This window comes from Lepidothrix coronata, unplaced genomic scaffold (assembly GCF_001604755.1).
Source record: "Lepidothrix coronata isolate B3197 unplaced genomic scaffold, Lepidothrix_coronata-1.0 Scaffold46, whole genome shotgun sequence".
NCBI classification, from domain to species: Eukaryota; Metazoa; Chordata; class Aves; order Passeriformes; family Pipridae; genus Lepidothrix; species Lepidothrix coronata.
The window spans coordinates 5,414,530-5,428,986 of record NW_016690226.1 but is presented as its reverse complement, the minus strand read 5'-3'; the positions used below and the strand labels follow the sequence as shown (position 1 = coordinate 5,428,986).

At 41.1% G+C, this 14,457-nt stretch overlaps 1 protein-coding gene across 9 annotated transcripts in view; it reads right to left on the bottom strand.

The window, feature by feature from the left end:
• LOC108497236 (rap1 GTPase-activating protein 1-like) overlaps nt 1-14,457 on the bottom strand; it is a 46,462-nt gene that overhangs the window by 13,405 nt on the left and 18,600 nt on the right. For 6 of the 9 annotated variants that reach the window (XM_017814693.1, XM_017814690.1, XM_017814692.1 and 3 more), the window contains exons 7-18: nt 11,585-11,688; nt 10,024-10,102; nt 9,686-9,739; nt 9,512-9,595; nt 8,701-8,801; nt 7,955-8,084; nt 7,551-7,706; nt 5,699-5,770; nt 5,431-5,517; nt 4,602-4,736; nt 3,020-3,166; nt 1,691-1,794 (exon numbers count right to left, since the gene is read on the bottom strand). In XM_017814693.1, coding sequence (XP_017670182.1) covers nt 1,691-1,794; nt 3,020-3,166; nt 4,602-4,736; nt 5,431-5,517; nt 5,699-5,770; nt 7,551-7,706; nt 7,955-8,084; nt 8,701-8,801; nt 9,512-9,595; nt 9,686-9,739; nt 10,024-10,102; nt 11,585-11,688 — 1,253 coding nt within the window. The remainder of the gene's footprint in view (nt 1-1,690; nt 1,795-3,019; nt 3,167-4,601; nt 4,737-5,430; nt 5,518-5,698; nt 5,771-7,550; nt 7,707-7,954; nt 8,085-8,700; nt 8,802-9,511; nt 9,596-9,685; nt 9,740-10,023; nt 10,103-11,584; nt 11,689-14,457) is intronic. The other 3 variants (XR_001874721.1, XR_001874720.1, XR_001874719.1) reach the window with 1 other exon arrangement.

The following is a 14,457-nucleotide window of genomic DNA, read 5'->3' as shown; positions in this document are numbered from 1 at the left end:
TGGAAATTACCCTGACAAAAATTCTAAAATTAAAACAATCCTGAAACTTCTGTAACACATGGACAAGTGGGATGGACTGGGTCAGCTCCGTCACCAAAGCCTGCATATCATTAAATTACAGCTTCAGGTGAAGTCACACGTTGAGCTCACTGTTGCCAGAAAGAGAGAATGCTCCAGCCTCCTTCACTCTTACTGAGTGCACTTCCCATCAGTCCTGATACCCATCAAACTTCTCCATGAGCCAGTTCATGGCAGAATCTGGCAGACAATTATCAAGGAAAGCAAGTTGATACTTTTCCTCTTAGATTAGTGGGCTGAATCGGTTCCATGAAAGATCCACTGAGCATCTGAGCCATCACAAGGAACAGTCAGAACTGGGTAGTTGAAAGAGAGAGGGGAAGAGGGGAAGTATCACATCTGCTTTTCAATAGCAACAAACTGTTAGAACAGAACAGTTGCTAGTGAAACCGCACCTTCAAGAATGACCCAAAAAGTCTTTCACAAAATACAAGCTAAGGCTCCCTGTTCCTCATATCTAAGTTTACAAATATGCAAAAAGAAAGCTAAATAAGCCAAACAGCTTACCAGTTCCTCCTAGCAAAGAGCGGGAAAAAAAAAAAAGAAGAAAATAAATCCAGGCATTTTCTTTATGATAGAAAAGTTTTACAGATTCTTCAAGGGGATAGAAAAGCTTGTTGAACACAAAGTAATTGATTGAGGGACACGACTGCCTAAACTACAAAAGTAATTAAAATAGTGAGAAGCTGTGGCTAACTGTGTTGGCTTAGACTGGGCAACAGGGCAGTTGTCTCAGAAGATTTTTCTCCAAGTAGATTCTATACTATTTTTATTCAGATTAGGTCATATGTACCTCATTAAGAAAGAACAGAATATGTACTAATTTCCTTCTGTCATAAAATCACTGGTTTCCACATTAAAGATTACTTTTTCCCTTCTACATCGAGTCTTTAACCTGCTTTCTGGAATTCTTGCAACTGGGAAAATTGCATATTAGATGCACAGTACTCATGTGACTTTTGAGACTCTGTATAATCTTAAAAAGGTGTCTCAGCTAGAGCTGAGAGAAATTTATGATTTATCTAAATAATCTCTGGTGACCAGTAGACAACTTTTGAATGGTTATAATTCTGTCAAATATGCCAAATCACTCCTTGAACCTGTATTTTATCCATTAGTTATAATTATTTCTCAGATGATCTGACTTAAACACTAGTCTTTTTGACTTAATGCTTTAAAAAGAAAGTTCTTTAAGATACAAGAAGTTTTGCCTGTTTGAACATTTTAACATGGAAACAAACAATCAAGCATCCCTTTACCAAGTACTGACTGTTATCTAAAAGTGGTGAATACAGAAGAGGAGACTCAAGAGTCCTGGATCATACTGTAAAATATTTAAGAGCGATCTTACAATATTCCTCCACCCATTTCCTCCATTCCTCCTCAAATACTGATTCTCCCCACTTCCAAATGTCCTTTTTTAATTTTGTCTGTTTCTGTCATTTGTCCATTTCTCCAGTAGCTGATAATTAGGTTTTTCTTCCAACCATTTCCATTTCAGCTCTCATTCCTGTCAATTCCCCTTCTGTCTTTATATGTGCCTTTTCATGTTCCTTTTCTCATCTCCTCCTGTTTTTCTACCCTCTTTGTCTCATCTTCCCACAGCTCATACCTCTTTTCCTCCTGTATGTTCTCAATGCCAATGGCACTACTCCGTCGCCCATGGAAGCGGCTGGCTCGAGTACGTGATGGGCTCCTACCAGGCAAGGCAAAAGACTAGAAAAAAGGAAAGCGTGATAGAACGGAAGGAGGGGAACAAGACAGGAAAAACTGTGGAGAACTGGAAGCGTGGCAGAGGAGTTTGTGACATGAATCCAGATCCTCTCCTTTACTCTGCAATACAATAGCATGGCTCGGCTCCACCTCTGCAAGAAGGAGTACTTTCTGTCAGTGAGAAAGAGCAGCCAGGGCTTACAAAGGTGGTATGAGAGAGGGACAGAGAGATACAGAAACAAAGGCAGAACACAGCCAGTATACAGAGAAAGGAGCTCTGGAAGGGAGGTATCCCCCTTATGATGAGAGGAGAGGCAGAATCAGAAAGGTAAAGAAATCAAGAAGTTAAAGGTGTGGAGGAGGCAGCAAACCCAAGTCATTAATAGGCTGTGACTTCGTTGTGTTGACACAGAGAACGCATGCAACCAAGAAATCTTCCCACTGAAGGGCACCTTCTTGGCTTACTCGGAGATGCCTTTGTTGTAGTTTGCCTGTATTGACATCACTAGTGCAGAGACCACAACTGGCCGGATGTACTTTGGCCAAGGTAACCATATTTTCAGTATTGGAAACACGGATCTTTTTCTGGAAAGATTTGTCACAGATTTATTATACTCACACTGATCACATATGCTTAGTATCCCTATCAAATAAGAAAGACTTTGATAGTGACTAGAAATATTCATTCTTTTTCTCACCCCAAACTTTATTAATTTTGCTGTTTCTTCCAAACATGCAAATTCTATTTACAGCAAAACAGCACCTTGAATATATATTGTGCACCTGTTTATATTACAGAAAATAATCTGATTGTTGAAATTGAAAAAAGTTAAACAGTTCTAGTGTCCTTATGTTCTCAGCTCTTGCCATATGACAATACAGTACCATTCTGGTCAAACCACAGTGCATACATTTTTTAGCATATGGCAAGGTACAGGATCTAATCCAGGATAGCAGAGATATATGTCAAAAGTAGAACCATGTTTGACTTTCTTCTCCCAGTCTCCATCAATCTCAGCTCTAGCTGACACATGAACTGAGGCTAAAGGACAGGCACAGACAAAACAGACTGCAACACATACTTTCACCACTTGTGAAATGGGATGATACAACAAAAAGATTCACAGCGGTACAAGAGGACAAACTAATAGGGAAAGAGAAATAAAATGTATGGGTGGCTACAAAGGTATGCCGGGTTTTCTTCTTACAGCCCACCCGAATACCTTACCGCAGCAATGGCCTTAGGGCCCTCGGCGACACTCTGGCTGAGGGCAAGGCCAGCTGTAGCTGGGCGGCTGGGCAGGGTGGCTGGCTGCTGCTTTCTCATGGATATCCCCATGGTATCCAGGCTCTGGCTGCGGCCTCTGATCACCCGCTGAACAGGAAGGAGGCAGGGAAACAGACAAACACAGATATACACATATAGACATGCACACGGTAGGGTAGTATGAGAAGCATCACAGATTGAGTGGAAAGTTGTGACAGACCGACATCAGAACCACACAAATCCTAATTTCTAGAAGGCAGCATCTTAGATACTGTCCATACTACTTCATGCATGGAGCTCTGGGAAGAGCCAGGGAGGAACTCTTCCTCAAGTATATTCTCTACTTTCACTTCCCGTGTCCTTTTGCAATAATTCGAGATTCCCTACCAGTATCCCAGCATACTGGATAAGACAGCATCGACTGGAGCAGTCCTACCCAGTACAGGCTGTAAAATGCAAAATCAAACTCCTGTTCAAGACTGTAAGGTTCAGTCTTGTATGAATTTCAGTGCTGGCTGCAAGGGGAAAGCAGACATCAAAATCTGAAGCATTTGAAAAAGCCATTTTCTGAGTTTACTCAGCCTTTTCCAGCCTTTTACAAAGGTCATCTGTATACACGACATGCAAACCACAGTATCTGCTAGAAGTCAGAAAAGGGATATTTTAGGGTAACTAGAGTAAGACATGGATGGGTATAAAATTCATGGTTAGTAGCAAAGGCAGGGTAGATTGATTGTATGTAAAAATGCACCTCACCAAAGCATCCCAGATCTGACCAAAGCTATGCACATAGCTAAAGAAACTGTATGTGAATGGATTCGTTTCAAAGCCCTTAGTAACTCTAACCAGCCTACCATCCAAAGCAGGTGGAGGTCATCTGAAGAAATGCTATTCATAACACTTCTTTCCAGACAGAACTGACATCAGATTCTCTCTGAATAACCAGTTCAAAACTCAGTTTGCCCATTCATATAAAAACTTTGCTTTCTCATATCATCTTGATCACTTTCAAAACAATGTTCTGTCACCTGATCCTGACTTATTAAAAAACTGAAACAAAACAACACCATGCCATTTACACTGAACAAAGATAAAATAACTCTGGCTTTTAGAGAGTAAGTAAAGCATCACAGTTTTTCTAGACAGTACACTCAGAGACCCTTTTGCAACCGGACGTGTCTATCTCATATTGGCCTTTTTAGCCACCAATGCGCTTGTAACAAACGTGGGTAGAGCCCTTCCCAAATCTTTGTTCGCGAAGCCCAGCCATGACACCCAGAGACAGTTTAGAAACTCTCTTGTAGTAGCTCTTGCAACTCTTCCAATTATAACGAAAATGAATTGGAGGAGATCTGCTGTAGGAACCAAAAGCCCCTTGCTACTAGTTATTACAATTCCACTTGCAAACACTGATTCCTTTTTCTGTAAGTCACAGAATAAAACCCCATCTGACACTAGACACCAGCATGAAGCACAAAGAGTTTGACTTCTACAGGCCAGTATGGAATTCTGCACCACACTATAGCTCTGTAGGATGGCTCACCTTGAAATTTTCCAGGAAGCCCCCACTGCCATTCTCTATCTTGTCATCCTCCCCTGTGGGTAATCCCATCATACTGCGGCTGCGAAGCTGCAGCTCCTCGAAAAGGCTCTCCAAGAGGGCACTCCGTGTTCTTTCCTGCATCGGCATTGGAAATGAGAATATCTTTTAACGGGAGCGGAGGATTTTTTCCCTGTTTTCTCAATGTCTCACATCCTTCTTAAAAAAACCCAACAGCCAACCAAACAAAAAATTCCCAAAACAGCCACAACAAGAACAACAAAACCCCATGAAAATACTTCAAACAGTACGAAGTGTTTTAACTGCATAGTTACAGTTTACAGTTTTACGACACAGTTATTATTGCAGTAAGACCCAGCCCTTTTAAACTCTTTCTAAAGCAAGTCATAAAGGACACTTTTTTACAGCTGATGAAACAGAGGCATGTTTTTTCCAGATCAGGCAAACAGCAGAGTCTGGAACAGAATTTTGGTACCAAAAATCAGTGATATCAGTATGCATCCTGTACCATAATAGTGAGTTTCAGCTAATACAGAATTTCCTCCAGCAAACTGTATGTGTCACATTCCCATTCTTACTTGAGGATTAGACCTTTACATTAGAATGCACCTGTTCATATTCTATCACACCTGCCATGAAATATGAAGGAAGCATCCCATAGCTGAGTATTAATCACATTTCATCTTCCTTTCTTAAGCAACACAAAATCAAAAGTTAAAAATTTTACTATAGTTTCTTAATCTGACAATAATATCTTTATAACTACATATAATTATAATTTTTAATGGAAGCAGCCAGGTAATAGACCCACCTCTAATTTAGCAAATTTCTCAGCTCGATAGCAGCTGTACTCAGCATTGATGAGCTTGACCAGAAGGAATTCACGAAATTCTGCACTCTGTAAGATAAGATGAAGACTAGACTAAACTGGAGATAAAAACAGTAATAAAAATATCACATGATAAAAGCTCTGCTTACTACTCTTTGGACCTCCAAAGTCATTTAGCCAGACTGACTCAGAACATTAAGTGTGTGTACAATATCCTCCTGCCATCTAACATTGGACCAGAGAAACAAACCTTTTTAAATATGGCTGGATTTGGCAGAGGGGGTCCAAAGAAGGGAACATCATCTCGGGCTGTGACTGAAACCTGAAATAACATAAGGGAGAAAAAAAAAGTATCGTAACACAAGTGAAACTATCAAAGTTTTCAAACTACTATGATAGACCTGATCTCTTCTGAATAATTTACATACCCAAAAGAGATCTAATACAGCATCCTGTGCATCCCTTTGTTTCTGAATGTGCTGATTTATCTCCTAGAAATTCAGTTGGATGTGCACACAGCAAGAACAACAAAAAATTGAACCGACTGCTTTTTTAAAAAATATTTTTAATAATAACCAGTATAATCAGTATATTTACCAAAAAAAAAAATGCTTCTATTCAGGCTGCAAGATTTACCTCCACTAGAACAACTTTGGTCAACATGGTTGTACTGACCTATTTGTTTTTTACAGAGAATCCTTGGTAGAGACACACTGCACACTGAGAGGAGCATCTCAGTGCCACTGCCTCTCTGAGTCACAGGTGATAAACATGCAAAAGCATTTTCCCAGTATGAAATAAGGAAATGCATGAGTTTTGTTTGTTTTATTTTTAACATGCTCCTACCTAACATATCAATGTCAAAAAAAATAACTGTAATGCAGGCCAGCTTTTACATAGTCACTTGTCTCCTCACAGCACTTACTTATAATTACATGCAGCTATCTTACCAGATACATAAAGCACTTCACAACATTTCAGAGTTATTTTTTTGTCATGTTTGAAATGGAGCAATATCGTTATTTGCTATTTCATTCAAGAGGGAACAATGTCATGACAATTGCAACTGCCTCAAAATAACAACAAATAAATGTTATTCACAGAGCCACAGGGCCACAGAGCCAATGAGAGGTGTGAGTTTACCGAGAAGAAGTAGTGAATTTTTGTGCCCTACAATACAGAGAACAAGAGAAGTGGAATCCCATGCCCCTGATCAGCACGAGGCTTTCATTTGTCACTACAAAATGGCTGCCCAAAGCAGAACAATGAGAGATGGTTGCTCCACCAACACCCTCTTCGGTGAAAAAGCAGATGGAGATCCTGTCCTAATTTTGGTATTCTCAGTGTTCCTGTAGACCTCCAAGGCATAGGGACTCATCATCACCAAATCAAAATCCCTACATAATACGAGACATAACACACGGATTAAAACCTTTCTACAATGGAAACTCCATCACAAATGCAAGTTTCTTTATATTTTCTGCTCTTTAAGCATGACTGAAAGTTGAACATAAAGATATATAGACATCCATACAGAGTCATGTCAGGGAGGGAGAAAGAGAGCTTTATCCAAAGACTGCAGATATGGAATATAAGCTCTAGCAGGACTTCTTTCAACTGGAGGGCCCTAACAGGTAGCTGTTCCCTACCAGATAGGCATCAGTTCTGAGATCCCCAAAAGCAGGTGTAGCTGGTTCAGATCCCATAGATTAGGCCAGCCAGCTGTATCTGACCTGCAATCTCAGGCAGTGCAAGCTCTAAGCACTGTGTGGTACAGCAGAAGAAATGCAGACATGAATTTTACCTGACTTACATCATGTAAGCAAGACAACCCCCAAAGTGGGATCAATTGTGCCTCATGTCCCTTGATGTAAACAAAATTCTTTTATCTGAATTCTTCCTGTTTCTATTCCCAAGCTTCAAGCTTCAGAAATTCATCAGCTACTTTGAAAAACATACAACTAACACTCTAGTTTCATGTGCAGATACTTAAGAAATGAGGATGACAGCTGACTGAACCTGTACCTCTCCCAGAGGCCCAAGTACAGGTTTCCACTTCAAGGATCAAAATCAGTAGAGGGGAATCTATTGATTCTGGTTACCTTGTAGAGAGTGTCCCCAGTGGTGCTATGAGTGAGCTGAACTACCACATAAGCATGTAGGAAATTAGAAGCAATCATATCAGGGACAAAAGGTGTGCTTTCATCCTGGAAGATGATGGCTACAATGTCATTCCCAATGTGACGCTTCCGCTGAAGCTGGAGAGGAAAAAATAATAAAGAGAGAAGGCAGGTGAAAAAGAGCAGAACAGTACAATGGGGCCTCAAACACCCGTCTGCCAAGCATCTCAAACCCATCTGTTCAACCAAACCCCTCACCACTACTTTTACCATTACTCCAGCCATGATTCCCAACATTATACAGCTAGTCGTTCTGCCCTCTACACAGTCCTTCTTCGAATATCCCCCCTCTCTTAGACACACTGTTGTAGTTCTTCTTCTGATACCTGTTGGGAATCTCCCTCTGTGAAGGGCAGCTTTGTAGATACATGAAACATGATCTCCTTCCCCCGGAAATTTGTATAGACTGACTCAGTGCCTGTTTGACCTCTGGTAACATCCAAGCCTCCCCGGAACCTGAGCAAATCCATACCACGCCATAGGTCAGGCAGTAGAGATGAGAAAGCAGAAAGAAAAACGACAGTATCAGTAACAGTAGTATATCAACATTATCAAAGGTAATTTTTAGGAAGTCAGTGATAGTGACGCACCAAATCTTACCCAAACCAATGCACTGACTGAAGCTGCACAGTGTTTCTGCTGGCGAACGTACCAGCTTACTAAAAGCTATGAAGCTAAACCAGGGATCCTCAAAGATGCTACTTTCTTTGGTATTCTTCTGAGAAACACACTCCATATTTCAGAACTACAGAGGGGATGGGCTGCCCCACGGAAAGAGCCTAAAACAGTACTGTTCCATACCATTATGAAACAAACTTGTATTCGCACTTGTTAAATAAAATTATTCTTTGCTGATACTGCAGGTCAGACTGAGATACCAGGAAAATACCAGCAGACACCTAACTAGTTTCCAGCCACGATGGCTGACAAAAGCATCCTGGGCTTCTTCACCTGCACTGGGATTCAGAGGACACAGCACTTTTCTGAAAGCAGGGCTCTAACAGAGTCGCAGCCTGTGAATGCACAGTGTTCTCTGACTCAGTTTGGCTTTCCAGCTGCACTGGGTACGCACCCACGGAAATCCTGCAGCTGAATCTTGTCACCAAGGAAATCCAGGAACTCCAGGAAACCCTGACTCTCTACTGTGTTACTGAAAACTTCTTCTTCAGTTGTCTACAAAAGGAAAGCAGAACTTGTAAGAAGCACAAGCAGTACAAAGAACAAGCAGTAATTTCTATGCACAATTCAACCAACAAACATCTCTGCTTAAACACATTTCTGATCTGGGCCTTCCATGGTGCTGGGGATTCCTACCTCAGCCCCAAGCTGCCATTAGGGTTAGACTTAGGGTTCAGAGATCCACAAAGCCTGCACTTCCACGGACACTGGGAGTGGAAGAAGCATGCCAAGGGAAGCATGGCATTGCACCAAAATTGCTTCCTCCACACCTTTCTCATCTGGGCCACTTCATGGTGCTGGGGAGCTTTGCCTCATCCCTAAACTGCCTTTAGGGTCAGGATTAGCATTCAGAGATCCATCAAGCCTACAGCTCCAGGGACAATGGGGGTGGAAGAGACAAGACAAGGGAAGCACAGCACTAGAACAACATCACTGCCTCCACAAACTTCATCTGGGCCGCCTATGGAGCTGGGGACTTCTGCTTCAATCCCAAGATGTCATTAGGGTTAGGGTTCAGAGATCTACACAGCTGCCAGGGATACAGAGGGTGGAAGAAGCATGGCAAGGGAACCACGGCACTGCACAAACACTGCTGCCTCCACACCACTCTCTCTGGACAGCACAGATCTTCTTACTACATTTAAGCTAAGAGAACTGACTCTTTGGATTTTGTCTCACATATAGTGGGATCTGACGGAGCTTACCTGTCCAGGTTTCTGGTAGATGACCCCGAATTTGAAGTTATTGCTTATGACGTGTTCATCAAATGCAACAATAAGCTGTGAAGCCTGAGGTAACGAAAACAGAAATTATCAGCTGGATGTCATTAGCCAGATCTTGAAGGAAAAGTGACATACAGACATACCAGAACACTGTACCTTGGGATAGAGGACAGGAAAGAAGCGTTCAACATTCACATCCTCACACAGTAGCTGTCAAGTGAGAAAGAGAGGGAAACAGAAGCATGATTATCATTTGCCCTAGCTTGCTACATGCATGAGAGTGCAGGCACTGTTTACAATTATTTGACAGGAGCCCCTTCAGGCAAAAAATCTGAGCTAAAATTAGAAGAGAAAGAAGAGAAGCTAAATGGAAGGGTAGGAGGGAACTATATGACAGTTCTACTGGGAAATAGTAGAAAAAGAGGGAAATGGGAAGACAGAAGTGAAAATAACTTGGAATAATGAGGTCTTAAACAGGCAAGCATCAATCTCACCTTTGCCATCTGGACAGCATTGGGAAACTCATTCAGACAGGAAATGGGGATTAGGTCATGTTTGGTGCCAGTACGAGTCCTGACACAAAACAAAAAAAAGGCATTAGAGACATAGCTGAAGGGAAACACAAAAAACACTGGTTCTTTCTTAAAGAAAGAGTATCCATTTCTTCAGAGTATCCTTAAAGCAGTAAATCCCAAAGGGTTAATTTTAAGCCTGGTGCATAAAGTCACTAGAAAAACAAGGTACTTTCAGTTCTTATTGTTCATCACTTGTTGTAGGAAGCAGAGGAAGACGAAACAGGAATGTTTATTCTCTTGCTCCTTTGCATTCTTTTCTTGTTTAAAGAAATATTTTGCTTTTCTTTTGCCCCCCGATTTTCTTTCACAGAAATCTAAATGCTGAAATACAATTCATGAACAAAGAATAATAAAGGATTCCTAAGACCACATAATGAGGGCTTGAAAGACTGTAAAAGGTCTGTTACAGACAGCTTAGGAAAGCAGATCTAAGCAAAGTAAAGGAGGTAGAAATTGGTGTAGCATTGTTCCAGAAAGATAAAGATAAAGAAAAGCTTCCTTCCTCTATATTTGTATATTTAACGAGAGATATCTTTCTAAGAAAGAAGAACTATTGAGCTGTCAGAATCCTCTTCAAACCATTATAAACAAGCTACTGAGCAAAAAGTACTGCATATAATGAAATATCTTAAAAGAGGAATTTCTACCCTTTTGTTCTTCCTTGGTCTCTTAGAGGGAAGGGTTTGGGGCTCAGATAAACATTCCCAGGCACAGCTCATAAATAGGCTCTCTCTTTATTTTAAGATTATTGCTGGCACTGAAGCATTATCTGCATACAGTATGGAAACCCACCAGTGATTCTCTTGTAGCTGACTCCTATGCAACCAGTATTTTCCCTCAGTCCTGGACAAATCCTTCTCAGCAGCAACTGTATTAGAACAACTGTTGATTCCAGTAGCATGTTGCCTACTGGAAATTCACCCAGCCCATACTGTGGTAAAAAGCTTTTCTGAAGTGTTGCCTCTCACCCATGCAAGGTTCATCTCTATTTTTCCTCTAGTTCATTCAGCAGCTCTCTCTGGGCAATGTCTCTCTGTGGAAGCCCTAAAGGTTATGGCACTTTGTAGGCTGCCCTGGGAACCTAGGAAATGTTCTAGCTCACCTTCAAGGGAGTCTTAGTCTCAAGGACAAAGCCTGGGCTAGGCTGTCCTCCATTAGGAAATCTATATTCTCCTAGAGAGTACTCACATGTCTCTAAGTAAACAAAAAACCCAGAACAACTTCCTATTTGAGGGAAGAACAGATATCTTTCACACAGCTACTATAAAGATGCACTTGCAAGCACCACTTCAGCTTCCTGAAGGAGACTGCTGAGAGCAACTCAGAGGGGAAGGCAAGCAAAAAAATGGCTCAAAGTTTTCTTTGTGGTCCCCTCCAGAAGAAAGCCATGAAATTCACACCCATATCTACGCAGAGGAAGCTCAAGGTAAGATGAGAGACACAGCACAGTAACATATGCTTCAACAACAGCCACTGTTACCTCAGCAACAGGCGTAGATTTTCCTGCTTCTCAATCTGTTCATACTTCACAGAAAGTACTAGGTAGCCCAAGGACATGTCACTGGAGTAAAAGTTCTGGTGCTCCTGCAAACAGGAAGCCAAAATGCATTATTCCCAACATGCTTCCCAGAGAAATTTACCAGATTTTTTTGCATACAACCTGTCACTCAAGATTAGCTGATTTTTAATTTAACTAGCAATAGCATGCTTGAAGACATGCATATGCTGTCTTCCAGCCCACTTGATCATCAGTGCATGAGCATATCAGTCAGAGTGCATCCACTGTCAATTCATTTTCTCCTCACCTGTCCAACATCAGAAGGGCTCCTGAGAAAGAATAGGATTAGAACATTCAGCAACACATTTTGAAGAAATCGAGTTTCTTGTAAACAAAATTGTATCTTCTGTGGACTTTCCCTGTATTCATTCAGACTGTTCATGACTAAGCAGTGGTCCTCAGCACATTCAACTGGATGTGGTTGTGGGAATTTTCTATACAAAAAGTAAGGATCATTATGCCAAATGGTTGACCTCCAAGAGTGCTCACATCTCAGGAAGGATACAGTCAGTAATCACATTGCAGATGAATGTTCTCAGCAGTGCCACTGACACTGCTCGAGCTTTAGCAGAGTGTGCCTAGAACAGAGTCATTCAGTCAAACCATGAGCCACAATGCAAACATTTTCACAGTCTCTGTATGTAAGTGGCTGTGGCCAAACATTTCTCCTGGCTGCAAGAGCCATATTCCAATGGCCTATGTATATCAATATATATTGATATATAACCTCTAATCTCAAAAGGTTAAAGCATTTTGACACAGGATGTGAATGGAAACCACTAGCACAATGAAAATACTACATAGGTGGAATCATGCAGAAATGCTTTGATCACTCCCATCGTCTTAGTGGAAAACCTCTTTACAGCCAGTATTTAGAGCTGGCTGCTACACAAACTCTGACCGAAGCACTGAGACTGAATTTATGCTTTCAGCAAACAGTCCAAACTTAACGAATTTGAGGTATAAGCACAGAGAGACCAATGAAAATGTCATGCAGGGAATTTGGTTCTCTTTGGATTAGATTAATATCTTAATCTTTTGCTGATAACGAGAACTTCTGTTGAAAGGGGCAGTAGTACATTTCAGTATTTAGCCTCCAACCCAGAGGAGTACAGTGAGATCGGTATGGTACTTCTGAGCTAGCAATGATGAAAGTTGGGGTCAGGCTCCTCAGCAAAGCAAAGTAATAGTAAATAAAACAAAACAAAGACTCACAATACCATTATCGTCTCAGCTACCCTATAGCAGGCGGAATTATCAGTGCCTCCTTATGCCTTGGGACCATGAAAATAGAAGAAAGTCATACAGCAATCTGCTGACAGAGGATCAGGAATGTGCCCACAGAGACCTGCAGTGCAGAACAGTTTAGACAACAGGAAAAAAATGAAGGCTTTCTTTTAGTATCTTTTACAGACAAATCCTGGGATTTTCCAAATCCCAGACGATGTACCTCAAAATATCTAGATGGATTTCCCACTTGTGATTTTGTAGGAAAAAGAACCTCTGCCTACTCACTTGAGAAGTCAGATGCTCCCAGGACATAAAATTTACACACTTCAGTGGGGAGCTTGATTCCCAAATTCCACTTGTCAACAGTTTCACAGAGAAGAGGCACCAACTACTATCTTGTTTGTTGATGTGCTTTCTAATGATGGTGTTACCCATCACCAACTTACTTGAAAGATATATTCAAAGTACTCCACATATGTTTCAGTGTGTACAGATTCTGTCCTCATGTATACCAGTGGTTTTATGTTGTTTGGTTTGTAGAAGTGATCTCCTCAGCCTAACTGCAAAGTGTTTGTCACTGTCAAATTAAGTGGAAGAGAGAGATAAAATACTGCTCTCATGCAAATGGGCTGTTCTACCACCAGCCATCAAGAATCAGAGTCAACCTGACAAGACAGCCAGGGAGAATGAAGTCAGTAACCAGGATTGCAAGATTCAGAGGGAACATCACAGGAAGCACTGTATAAAAGCATCCTCATGCATAACAGAAAAGTGAAACAGTAAGTTGTATTCAGTTGTACAGTCAAAGCTTGCACAATTTGAAACGTGTTCTGTCAAAGGAATACTCCAGACACAATAGATTAGTAAGAACTCAATGGGAGCAAAGAGTAATTTGATCCAAAATGGTTGCTAGTCTGTCAGTTCTTTCCTCAGCCTTTTGCATAGAAAATATAGAAGGTCTGTTCTGGCTTGCAGAACCTCTCTCAATACACTGGTGAGACTGCCTTTTGCTGTCTACACAATTTTTTGTATTAGTCATAGCTCTGACTCACTGTGAAATAAAAAGATATATCTAGTGAAATACTCTGATATCTAAGTGGACACAGCCAACTTGAAGTTAACAGACATGAACCAATTCTCTCTGTGAAACAAAAAACGGAATAACTAAGACTACAATCACTATGCTGAACCTCAATGTGAAGATGAAGCTATCCGACTTCTTTAATTATTAAAGATATGATTGTCCCCATTTCCTCTTTGGGACAGGAAAAAAACAACACCCAGAACTGCCCTGCTACTGACTTATGGGTAAAAGGTTTCACAGCTGATCAAATGAGAGGATCTGAGAAAGTTAAAGTGTGAGTAAAGAGCAGCAAAGAGGCAGAGTAATATGGCCTCTAGCTGCAGAGTTCAAATCCCATAAGTTCAGTGTGATCTGTCACACAAGTCAGTGATAGTGACTGAACTTATCTGTCCATGGGAAGAAAAGGTGAGATCAAAGGAAGCCACAAATGACAGTTTATTTCTTCTGATCATGACTTTCAGGATACTAATAGATTTTTGGG